Here is a 12,055-nt window from a genome sequence, read left to right on the forward strand (position 1 = left end):
CCTGTTTATGAGGCGGCGGCGAGTTTCCGTTAACGTTTCTGCTCATTAGAGCGCCGAGAGACGACGTCAGCGGGAACACGGGTTCTCAAGATTTCAATGTGGACACGTCTGAAGGTCAGAGGACCAGACCTGGTCTAGATCTGGATTTAAACCTGGTCTAGATTTAGATTTAGACCTGGTCTAGGTTTAGATGTAGACCAGCTGGTTCATCAGAGTGTTCTTAGTGCTAACAAGGCTAACATGATCTCTGATGCTAACATTGTTAAATATCCTCCCCATCATCCTGGCTCCTCCCCCTCATGCTGGTAACCAGCCTGGCTCCTCCCCCTCACGCTGGTCACCAGCCTGGCTCCTCCCCCTCATCCTGGCTCCTCCCCCTCATGCTGGCAACCAGCCTGGCTATAAGAAACTTTATTACAACAGAAATAATCTACCAAACACCCATGTCCTCTCTTTCTGTGCTTTATTTATTAATATAGTTTATGGTAGTATTTATCTAATTTAAATTCTTTTATTCTCCTCCTCTGAGGTTTGTTGTTTTCTGATGAAGTTCATATTCTGACCAGCAGAGGGCAGCGCTACTCCATGATGCTTAATGTGCAGCATGAACACAGCTCTGTGAGTCTAAATGAAGCAGAACAATAATAATGAACCTGAAAGAAGGTATGTCCTGCTTTAATTGGGTTAAATCAATAACATTAAGACATTTTCATTCTTCTCACAGCAGGTTAAAGAACTACATCACTGAAACTGAACGCTGACTCTGTCAGTCAGAGATTCAATGATTCGTTCTTTTTCCCCTTTCATCCAATTCAATCTCAGAATTTTACCTTAAAATAAAATACAGATTAGTACCAGAATATGCTGCTCCACCCCTGTTATCACACACACACACACACACACCCCCACACCCCCTCACACACACACATCCACAAACACACACACACACACACACACACCCCCACACACACACATTCCTCCTCCTTTTATTTCTTATTAATGGATAAATGTGTAATAACTGCAGAAATATCAGAGTTAAACTGAGACATTTTAAAAGTCCATTAAAATTTTAGCTCATTCTGAATCTGATGGCAGCAACACATCTCAGAAAAGTCGGGACAGAGTCGTTTTTTAAGCTCTGCTTTAACAACAGCCTGTGAACGTCTGGAAGTGAGGAGACCAGCTGATGCAGAGGAATGTTGTCCCATTCTTGCCTGATGGAGGATTCTAGTTGAAATACTTCACAGAAATAATTCCTCTGACCACAGAACAGTTTTCCATGTTTCCTCTGACCACAGAACAGTTTTTCCTTGTTTCCTCAGTCCACAGAACAGTTTTCCATGTTTCCTCTGACCACAGAACAGTTGTCCATGTTTCCTCTGACCACAGAACAGTTTTCCATGTTTCCTCTGACCACAGAACAGTTTTCCATGTTTCCTCAGTCCATGTTAAATGAGCTTTGGTCCAGAGAAGACGGACCACGCTGTTTCTGGATCCTGGTCACATATGGCTTCTTCTCTCCATGATCAGCTTTAACTGTCATTGGTGGATGGCACGGCCAACTGTGTTGACAGACGATGATTTCTGGAATGTTCCTGAGCCCATGCAGGGATTTCACTACAGAATCATGCCTGTTTTTAATGCAGTGGCCCCTGAGGGCCCCTGAGGGCCCCTGAGGCCTTGTCCCTTCCTCCAGATTCTTTTGATGATATTTTTACTTCTGAGAGACTCTGCCTCTCTAAAATGCTCCTTTTACACCCAGTCATGTGACTGACCTGTTGATAATTAACCTCATTAGTGAGAAAATGCTCCTCCAGCTGTTTTTCATTGGTACACCTTCTTTTCCAGCCTTTTGTTGCCCTGTCCCTACTTTTTTGAGATGTACTGCTGCCGTAAAATTCTAAATGAGCTCATATTTTTCCTGAAATGTTAAAATGTCTCAGTTTAACCTCTGATCTGTTGTTTCTGTTCCACTGTGAATAAAAAAGGGTTTATAAGATTTGACAATCATTGTTTTTTACAGTTTAAACAGCGACCCAGCTTTTTTGGAACTGGGATTTTATATCAGATGGTTTTACCAACTTAAACACTAAAGGGATTCCTCAGTGATTACAGTCTGTTAAATATCGTCATGAAGCCGTTTAACTCTTGTTTTCAGGTATTTTGGGCTTAGATTCAGCTTTTATTTTATTTGTAAAGAGATTAAATAATACATTTTTATTTTATTTATAATGAGAATAAAATGATAAATTGTATTTTATTTATAATCAGAATGAAATGATAATTTTTTATTGTATTTATAATGAGAATAAAGTGATAAATTTTATTTTATTTATAATGAGAATAAAGTGATACATTTTATTTATAATGGGAATAAAATGATAAATATTATTTTGTTTATAATCAGAATAAAATGATAAATATTATTTTGTTTATAATCAGAATAAAATGATAAATATTATTTGTTTATAATCAGAATAAAATGATAAATATTATTTGTTTATAATCAGAATAAAATGATAAATATTATTTGTTTATAATCAGAATAAAATGATAAATATTATTTTGTTTATAATCAGAATAAAATGATAAATATTATTTGTTTATAATCAGAATAAAATGATAAATATTATTTTGTTTATAATCAGAATAAAATGATAAATATTATTTGTTTATAATCAGAATAAAATGATAAATATTATTTGTTTATAATCAGAATAAAATGATAAATATTATTTTGTTTATAATCAGAATAAAATGATAAATATTATTTGTTTATAATCAGAATAAAATGATAAATATTATTTTGTTTATAATCAGAATAAAATGATAAATATTATTTTGTTTATAATCAGAATAAAATGATAAATATTATTTTGTTTATAATCAGAATAAAATGATAAATATTATTTGTTTATAATCAGAATAAAATGATAAATATAATTTTATTTATAATCAGAATAAAATGATAAATCCTGGTCCGTGCTGACATGGTGCTGACTGAGTGAGGCGTTGTGATTTGCAGTGATTGGGGCCGTTTGGAGGCGGAGCCTTCAGCCTCGGAGCTCCAATAACAGAGGGAGAGGAGGGGTGGGGGGTGAGGGGGGTGAGTTTCTCCTCTTTGACTCTCTCCTCTAGCTGAGGAAGGCACACGGCTCTCTCTCTCCTCACCATCACCATCTCCTCCTGGATCTACGCCTCCTCTCCTACCCGGGACTTTTATTTTGAAAGGCTTGAACTTTGTGGATTGTTCTTCATCAGAGGAGGAAGAGGAGGGTGTCAACGATGCTGAAGGACATAAAGGTGGAGGAGCGACTCAGGACGGAGGACGGCTTTCTGCACGACACCAGCGGTGAGTCCGTTTACCTCAGAGCGCCGGTTCTCAACCCGTGGGTCGGGACCCGAAGTGGGACGTGAAAAATAAAGTCAGGCACAAAGTCTGTGATGTACGGAAGCCCTGGGAGGACACACGCGCATGTTTAATATTCCTCTGTTTCCCTGTGGGGATGGAAATCCTGTCAGAGCCAAGATTTCTGTCACAGAGGGAGGAAGAGGAGGGTGTGACTGACCTCCGACAAAACCAGTAAAAAAATAAAGACAGCGCGAATGAGTCTGAGGTTAGAGCAGAGGGTTAGATCTGTGGTCACGTCTCCTTTAGAACAAACGCAGGTGTTCTAGTTCCTTAGTTCTTAGTTCCTTAGTTCTTTAGTTCTTAGTTCCTTAGTTCCTTAGTTCTTTAGTTCTTAGTTCTTTAGTTCTTTAGTTCTTAGTTCCTTAGTTCCTTAGTTCTTTAGTTCTTAGTTCCTTAGTTCCTTAGTTCTTTAGTTCTTAGTTCCTTAGTTCTTTAGTTCCTTAGTTCTTAGTTCCATAGTTCCTTAGTTCTTAAGTTCCTTAGTTCCTTAGTTCTTAGTTCCATAGTTCTTTAGCTCTTTAGTTCTTAGTTCTTTAGTTCTTTAGTTCTTAGTTCCTAGTTCTTAGTTCCTTAGTGCTTTAGTTCTTTAGTTCTTAGTTCTTAGTTCCTTAGTTCTTTAGTTCTTAGTTCTTAGTTCCATAGTTCTTTAGTTCTTTAGTTCTTAGTTCCTTAGTTCTTAGTTCCTTGGTTCTTTAGTTCCTAGGTCTTAGTTCCTTAGTGCTTTAGTTCTTTAGTTCTTTAGTTCTTAGTTCCTTAGTTCTTTAGTTTTTAGTTCTTAGTTCCATAGTTCTTTAGCTCTTTAGTTCTTAGTTCTTTAGTTCTTTAGTTCTTAGTTCCTTAGTTCTTAGTTCCACAGTTCTTTAGCTCTTTAGTTCTTAGTTCTTTAGTTCTTAGTTCCTTAGTTCTTAGTTCTTAGTTCCTTAGTTCTTAGTTCTTAGTTCCACAGTTCTTTAGCTCTTTAGTTCTTAGTTCTTTAGTTCTTAGTTCCTTAGTTCTTAGTTCCTAGTTCCACAGTTCTTTAGCTCTTTAGTTCTTAGTTCTTAGTTCCTTGTTTCTTTAGTTCCTTAGTTCCTTAGTTCCTAGTTCCACAGTTCTTTAGCTCTTTAGTTCTTAGTTCTTAGTTCCTTGTTTCTTTAGTTCCTTAGTTCCTTAGTTCTTAGTTCCACAGTTCTTTAGCTCTTTACTTCTTAGTTCTTTAGTTGTTTAGTTCTTAGTTCTTTTGTTCTTTAGTTCTTAGTTCTTAGTTCTTTAGTTCCTTAGTTCTTTAGTTCTTAGTTCTTTAGTTCCTAGTTCCTTACTTCTTAGTTCTTTAGTTCTTAGTTCCTTAGTTCTTTAGTTCTTTAGTTCTTAGTTCTTTAGTTCCTAGTTCCTTACTTCTTAGTTCTTTAGTTCTTAGTTCCTTAGTTCCATAGTTCTTTAGTTCCTTAGTTCTTAGTTCCTTAGTTCTTTAGTTCTTAGTTCTTTAGTTCTTAGTTCCTTAGTTCCTTAGTTCTTAGTTCCTTGGTTCTTTAGTTCTTAGTTCTTTAGTTCTTAGTTCCTTAGTTCCTTTGTTCTTAGTTCCTTAGTTCTTTAGTTCTTAGTTCTTTAGTTCGTTAGTTCTTTAGTTCCTTAGTTCCTTAGTTCTTAGTTCTTTAGTTCGTTAGTTCTTTAGTTCTTAGTTCCTTAGTTCTTAGTTCCTTGGTTCTTTAGTTCTCAGTTCTTTAGTTCTTAGTTCTTTAGTTCCTAGTTCCTTACTTCTTAGTTCTGTAGTTCTTAGTTCCTTAGTTCCGTAGTTCTTAGTTCCTTAGTTCTTTAGTTCTTTGGTTCTTTAGTTCTTTAGTTCTTAGTTCTTTAGTTCTTAGTTCTTAGATCTTTAGTTCTTTAGTTCTTTAGTTCCTAGTTCCTTAGTTCTTAGATCTTAGTTCCTTAGTTCTTTAGTTCTTAGTTCTTTAGTTCTTAGTTCTTTAGTTCTTTAGTTCTTAGTTCTTTAGTTCTTAGTTCTTAGTTCCTTAGTTCCTTAGTTCCTTAGTTCTTTAGTTCTTAGTTCCTTAGGTCTTAGTTCTTAGTTCCTTAGTACTTTAGTTCTTAGTTCCTTAGTTCTTAGTTCTTTGGTTCTTAATTCTTTAGTTCTTAGTTCCTTAGGTCTTAGTACTTAGTTCTTTGGTTCTTTAGTTCTTAGTTCCTTGGTTCTTTAGTTCTTTAGTTCTTAGTTCCTTGGTTCTTTAGTTCTTTAGTTCTTAGTTCCTTGGTTCTTTGGTTCTTTCGTTCTTTAGTTCTTAATTCCTTGGTTCTTTGGTTCTTTGGTTCTTTAGTTCTTTGGTTCTTTAGTTCTTTAGTTCTTAGTTCCTTGGTTCTTTGGTTCTTTAGTTCTTAGTTCCTTGGTTCTTTAGTTCTTTAGTTCTTAGTTCCTTGGTTCTTTAGTTCTTTAGTTCTTAGTTCCTTGGTTCTTTAGTTCTTTAGTTCTTAGTTCTTTGGTTCTTTAGTTCTTTAGTTCTTAGTTCCTTGGTTCTTCAGTTTGTTAGTTCTTAGTTCCTTGGTTCTTTAGTTCTTTGGTTCTTTAGTCCTAGTTCCTTGGTTCTTTAGTTCTTTAGTTCTTAGTTCCTTGGTTCTTTAGTTCTTGGTTCCTTTGTTTTTTAGTTCTTTAGTTCTTAGTTCCTTGGTTCTTTAGTTCTTTAGTTCTTAGTTCCTTGGTTCTTTAGTTCTTGGTTCCTTTGTTTTTTAGTTCTTTAGTTCTTAGTTCCTTGGTTCTTTAGTTCTTTAGTTCTTAGTTCCTTGGTTCTTTAGTTCTTTAGTTCTTAGTTCCTTGGTTCTTTAGTTCTTGGTTCCTTTGTTTTTTAGTTCTTTAGTTCTTAGTTCCTTGGTTCTTTAGTTTTTTAGTTCTTAGTTCCTTGGTTCTTAAGTTCTTTAGTTCTTAGTTCCTTGGTTCTTTAGTTCTTCAGTTCTTAGGTTCCTTGGTTCTTTAGTTCTTTAGTTCTTAGTTCCTTGGTTCTTTAGTTCTTTAGTTCTTAGTTCCTTGGTTCCTTTGTTCTTTAGTTCTTAGTTCCTTGGTTCTTTAGTTCGTTAGTTCTTAGTTCCTTGGTTCTTTAGTTCTTTAGTTCTTAGTTCTTTGGTTCTTTAGTTCTTTAGTTCTTAGTTCCTTGGTTCTTTAGTTCTTTAGTTCTTAGTTCCTTGGTTCTTTAGTTCTTTAGTTCTTAGTTCCTTGGTTCTTTAGTTCTTTAGTTCTTAGTTCTTTGGTTCTTTAGTTCTTTAGTTCTTAGTTCCTTGGTTCTTTAGTTCTTTAGTTCTTAGTTCCTTGGTTCTTTGGTTCTTTGGTTCTTTAGTTCTTTAGTTCTTAGTTCCTTGGTTCTTTGGTTCTTTAGTTCTTAGTTCCTTGGTTCTTTAGTTCTTTAGTTCTTAGTTCCTTGGTTCTTTAGTTCTTTAGTTCTTAGTTCCTTGGTTCTTTAGTTCTTTAGTTCTTAGTTCCTTGGTTCTTTAGTTCTTTAGTTCTTAGTTCCTTGGTTCTTTGGTTCTTTAGTTCTTTAGTTCTTAATTCCTTGGTTCTTTGGTTCTTTGGTTCTTTAGTTCTTTGGTTCTTTAGTTCTTTAGTTCTTAGTTCCTTGGTTCTTTGGTTCTTTAGTTCTTAGTTCCTTGGTTCTTTAGTTCTTTAGTTCTTAGTTCCTTGGTTCTTTAGTTCTTTAGTTCTTAGTTCCTTGGTTCTTTGGTTCTTTAGTTCTTAGTTCCTTGGTTCTTTAGTTCTTTAGTTCTTAGTTCCTTGGTTCTTTAGTTCTTTAGTTCTTAGTTCTTTGGTTCTTTAGTTCTTTAGTTCTTAGTTCTTTGGTTCTTTAGTTCTTTAGTTCTTAGTTCCTTGGTTCTTTGGTTCTTTAGTTCTTAGTTCCTTGGTTCTTTAGTTCTTTAGTTCTTAGTTCCTTGGTTCTTTAGTTCTTTAGTTCTTAGTTCCTTAGTTCTTTAGTTCTTAGTTCCTTAGTTCCTTAGTTCTTTAGTTCTTAGTTCTTTAGTTCTTTAGTTCTTAGTTCCTTAGTTCCTTAGTTCTTTAGTTCTTAGTTCCTTAGTTCCTTAGTTCTTTAGTTCTTAGTTCCTTAGTTCTTTAGTTCCTTAGTTCTTAGTTCCATAGTTCCTTAGTTCTTAAGTTCCTTAGTTCCTTAGTTCTTAGTTCCATAGTTCTTTAGCTCTTTAGTTCTTAGTTCTTTAGTTCTTTAGTTCTTAGTTCCTAGTTCTTAGTTCCTTAGTGCTTTAGTTCTTTAGTTCTTAGTTCTTAGTTCCTTAGTTCTTTAGTTCTTAGTTCTTAGTTCCATAGTTCTTTAGTTCTTTAGTTCTTAGTTCCTTAGTTCTTAGTTCCTTGGTTCTTTAGTTCCTAGGTCTTAGTTCCTTAGTGCTTTAGTTCTTTAGTTCTTTAGTTCTTAGTTCCTTAGTTCTTTAGTTTTTAGTTCTTAGTTCCATAGTTCTTTAGCTCTTTAGTTCTTAGTTCTTTAGTTCTTTAGTTCTTAGTTCCTTAGTTCTTAGTTCCACAGTTCTTTAGCTCTTTGGTTCTTAGTTCTTTAGTTCTTGGTTCCTTAGTTCTTAGTTCTTAGTTCCTTAGTTCTTAGTTCTTAGTTCCACAGTTCTTTAGCTCTTTAGTTCTTAGTTCTTTAGTTCTTAGTTCCTTAGTTCTTAGTTCCTAGTTCCACAGTTCTTTAGCTCTTTAGTTCTTAGTTCTTAGTTCCTTGTTTCTTTAGTTCCTTAGTTCCTTAGTTCCTAGTTCCACAGTTCTTTAGCTCTTTAGTTCTTAGTTCTTAGTTCATTGTTTATTTATTTAATTATTTCCTTAGTTATTAGTTCCACAGTTCTTTGGCTCTTTACTTTAGTTCTTTAGTTGTTTAGTTCTTAGTTCTTTTGTTCTTTAGTTCTTAGTTCTTAGTTCTTTAGTTCCTTAGTTCTTTAGTTCTTAGTTCTTTAGTTCCTAGTTCCTTACTTCTTAGTTCTTTAGTTCTTAGTTCCTTAGTTCTTTAGTTCTTTAGTTCTTAGTTCTTTAGTTCCTAGTTCCTTACTTCTTAGTTCTTTAGTTCTTAGTTCCTTAGTTCCATAGTTCTTTAGTTCCTTAGTTCTTAGTTCCTTAGTTCTTTAGTTCTTAGTTCTTTAGTTCTTAGTTCCTTAGTTCCTTAGTTCTTAGTTCCTTGGTTCTTTAGTTCTTAGTTCTTTAGTTCTTAGTTCCTTAGTTCCTTTGTTCTTAGTTCCTTAGTTCTTTAGTTCTTAGTTCTTTAGTTCGTTAGTTCTTTAGTTCCTTAGTTCCTTAGTTCTTAGTTCTTTAGTTCGTTAGTTCTTTAGTTCTTAGTTCCTTAGTTCTTAGTTCCTTGGTTCTTTAGTTCTCAGTTCTTTAGTTCTTAGTTCTTTAGTTCCTAGTTCCTTACTTCTTAGTTCTGTAGTTCTTAGTTCCTTAGTTCCGTAGTTCTTAGTTCCTTAGTTCTTTAGTTCTTTGGTTCTTTAGTTCTTTAGTTCTTAGTTCTTTAGTTCTTAGTTCTTAGATCTTTAGTTCTTTAGTTCTTTAGTTCCTAGTTCCTTAGTTCTTAGATCTTAGTTCCTTAGTTCTTTAGTTCTTAGTTCTTTAGTTCTTTAGTTCTTAGTTCTTTAGTTCTTAGTTCTTAGTTCCTTAGTTCCTTAGTTCTTTAGTTCTTAGTTCTTAGTTCTTAGTTCCTTAGTTCTTTAGTTCTTAGTTCTTTAGTTCTTTAGTTCTTAGTTCTTTAGTTCTTAGTTCTTAGTTCCTTAGTTCCTTAGTTCCTTAGTTCTTTAGTTCTTAGTTCCTTAGGTCTTAGTTCTTAGTTCCTTAGTACTTTAGTTCTTAGTTCCTTAGTTCTTAGTTCTTTGGTTCTTAATTCTTTAGTTCTTAGTTCCTTAGGTCTTAGTACTTAGTTCTTTGGTTCTTTAGTTCTTAGTTCCTTGGTTCTTTAGTTCTTTAGTTCTTAGTTCCTTGGTTCTTTAGTTCTTTAGTTCTTAGTTCCTTGGTTCTTTGGTTCTTTCGTTCTTTAGTTCTTAATTCCTTGGTTCTTTGGTTCTTTGGTTCTTTAGTTCTTTGGTTCTTTAGTTCTTTAGTTCTTAGTTCCTTGGTTCTTTGGTTCTTTAGTTCTTAGTTCCTTGGTTCTTTAGTTCTTTAGTTCTTAGTTCCTTGGTTCTTTAGTTCTTTAGTTCTTAGTTCCTTGGTTCTTTAGTTCTTTAGTTCTTAGTTCTTTGGTTCTTTAGTTCTTTAGTTCTTAGTTCCTTGGTTCTTCAGTTTGTTAGTTCTTAGTTCCTTGGTTCTTTAGTTCTTTGGTTCTTTAGTCCTAGTTCCTTGGTTCTTTAGTTCTTTAGTTCTTAGTTCCTTGGTTCTTTAGTTCTTGGTTCCTTTGTTTTTTAGTTCTTTAGTTCTTAGTTCCTTGGTTCTTTAGTTCTTTAGTTCTTAGTTCCTTGGTTCTTTAGTTCTTGGTTCCTTTGTTTTTTAGTTCTTTAGTTCTTAGTTCCTTGGTTCTTTAGTTCTTTAGTTCTTAGTTCCTTGGTTCTTTAGTTCTTTAGTTCTTAGTTCCTTGGTTCTTTAGTTCTTGGTTCCTTTGTTTTTTAGTTCTTTAGTTCTTAGTTCCTTGGTTCTTTAGTTTTTTAGTTCTTAGTTCCTTGGTTCTTAAGTTCTTTAGTTCTTAGTTCCTTGGTTCTTTAGTTCTTCAGTTCTTAGGTTCCTTGGTTCTTTAGTTCTTTAGTTCTTAGTTCCTTGGTTCTTTAGTTCTTTAGTTCTTAGTTCCTTGGTTCCTTTGTTCTTTAGTTCTTAGTTCCTTGGTTCTTTAGTTCGTTAGTTCTTAGTTCCTTGGTTCTTTAGTTCTTTAGTTCTTAGTTCTTTGGTTCTTTAGTTCTTTAGTTCTTAGTTCCTTGGTTCTTTAGTTCTTTAGTTCTTAGTTCCTTGGTTCTTTAGTTCTTTAGTTCTTAGTTCCTTGGTTCTTTAGTTCTTTAGTTCTTAGTTCTTTGGTTCTTTAGTTCTTTAGTTCTTAGTTCCTTGGTTCTTTAGTTCTTTAGTTCTTAGTTCCTTGGTTCTTTGGTTCTTTGGTTCTTTAGTTCTTTAGTTCTTAGTTCCTTGGTTCTTTGGTTCTTTAGTTCTTAGTTCCTTGGTTCTTTAGTTCTTTAGTTCTTAGTTCCTTGGTTCTTTAGTTCTTTAGTTCTTAGTTCCTTGGTTCTTTAGTTCTTTAGTTCTTAGTTCCTTGGTTCTTTAGTTCTTTAGTTCTTAGTTCCTTGGTTCTTTGGTTCTTTAGTTCTTTAGTTCTTAATTCCTTGGTTCTTTGGTTCTTTGGTTCTTTAGTTCTTTGGTTCTTTAGTTCTTTAGTTCTTAGTTCCTTGGTTCTTTGGTTCTTTAGTTCTTAGTTCCTTGGTTCTTTAGTTCTTTAGTTCTTAGTTCCTTGGTTCTTTAGTTCTTTAGTTCTTAGTTCCTTGGTTCTTTGGTTCTTTAGTTCTTAGTTCCTTGGTTCTTTAGTTCTTTAGTTCTTAGTTCCTTGGTTCTTTAGTTCTTTAGTTCTTAGTTCTTTGGTTCTTTAGTTCTTTAGTTCTTAGTTCTTTGGTTCTTTAGTTCTTTAGTTCTTAGTTCCTTGGTTCTTTGGTTCTTTAGTTCTTAGTTCCTTGGTTCTTTAGTTCTTTAGTTCTTAGTTCCTTGGTTCTTTAGTTCTTTAGTTCTTAGTTCCTTGGTTCTTTAGTTCTTTAGTTCTTAGTTCCTTGGTTCTTTGGTTCTTTAGTTCTTAGTTCCTTGGTTCTTTAGTTCTTTAGTTCTTAGTTCCTTAGTTCTTTGGTTCTTTAGTTCTTTAGTTCTTAGTTCTTTGGTTCTTTAGTTCTTTAGTTCTTAGTTCCTTGGTTCTTTGGTTCTTTAGTTCTTAGTTCCTTGGTTCTTTAGTTCTTTAGTTCTTTAGTTCTTAGTTCCTTGGTTCTTTAGTTCTTTAGTTCTTAGTTCCTTGGTTCTTTGGTTCTTTAGTTCTTAGTTCCTTGGTTCTTTAGTTCTTTAGTTCTTACTTCCTTGGTTCTTTTGTTCTTTAGTTCTTAGTTCCTTGGTTCTTTGGTTCTTTAGTTCTTAGTTCCTTGGTTCTTTAGTTCTTTAGTTCTTAGTTCCTTGGTTCTTTAGTTCTTTAGTTCTTAGTTCCTTGGTTCTTTAGTTCTTTAGTTCTTAGTTCCTTGGTTCTTTAGTTCTTTAGTTCTTAGTTCCTTGGTTCTTTGGTTCTTTAGTTCTTAGTTCCTTGGTTCTTTAGTTCTTTAGTTCTTAGTTCCTTGGTTCTTTGGTTCTTTAGTTCTTTAGTTCTTACTTCCTTGGTTCTTTAGTTCTTAGTTCCTTGGTTCCTTGGTTCTTTAGTTCTTTAGTTCTTACTTCCTTGGTTCTTTAGTTCTTTAGTTCTTAGTTCCTTGGTTCTTTGGTTCTTTAGTTCTTAGTTCCTTGGTTCTTTAGTTCTTTAGTTCTTACTTCCTTGGTTCTTTAGTTCTTTAGTTCTTAGTTCCTTGGTTCTTTAGTTCTTTAGTTCTTACTTCCTTGGTTCTTTAGTTCTTTAGTTCTTAGTTCCTTGGTTCTTTAGTTCTTTAGTTCTTAGTTCCTTGGTTCTTTGGTTCTTTAGTTCTTAGTTCCTTGGTTCTTTAGTTCTTTAGTTCTTAGTTCCTTGGTTCTTTTGTTCTTTAGTTCTTAGTTCCTTGGTTCTTTGGTTC

At 33.9% G+C, this 12,055-nt stretch overlaps 1 protein-coding gene across 1 annotated transcript in view; it reads left to right on the top strand.

Annotated features, from left to right (window-relative positions):
- The first annotated feature begins 3,285 nt into the window (after positions 1-3,285).
- The window catches only part of LOC121524834 (LIM homeobox transcription factor 1-beta-like), an 87,608-nt gene continuing 78,838 nt past the window's right edge, over positions 3,286-12,055 (top strand). The window contains exon 1 of the mRNA XM_041810348.1: positions 3,286-3,406. Within this exon, the coding sequence (XP_041666282.1) occupies positions 3,286-3,406 (121 nt within the window). The remainder of the gene's footprint in view (positions 3,407-12,055) is intronic.

This window comes from Cheilinus undulatus, linkage group 17, assembly GCF_018320785.1.
Source record: "Cheilinus undulatus linkage group 17, ASM1832078v1, whole genome shotgun sequence".
In the NCBI taxonomy this organism is placed as follows: Eukaryota; Metazoa; Chordata; class Actinopteri; order Labriformes; family Labridae; genus Cheilinus; species Cheilinus undulatus.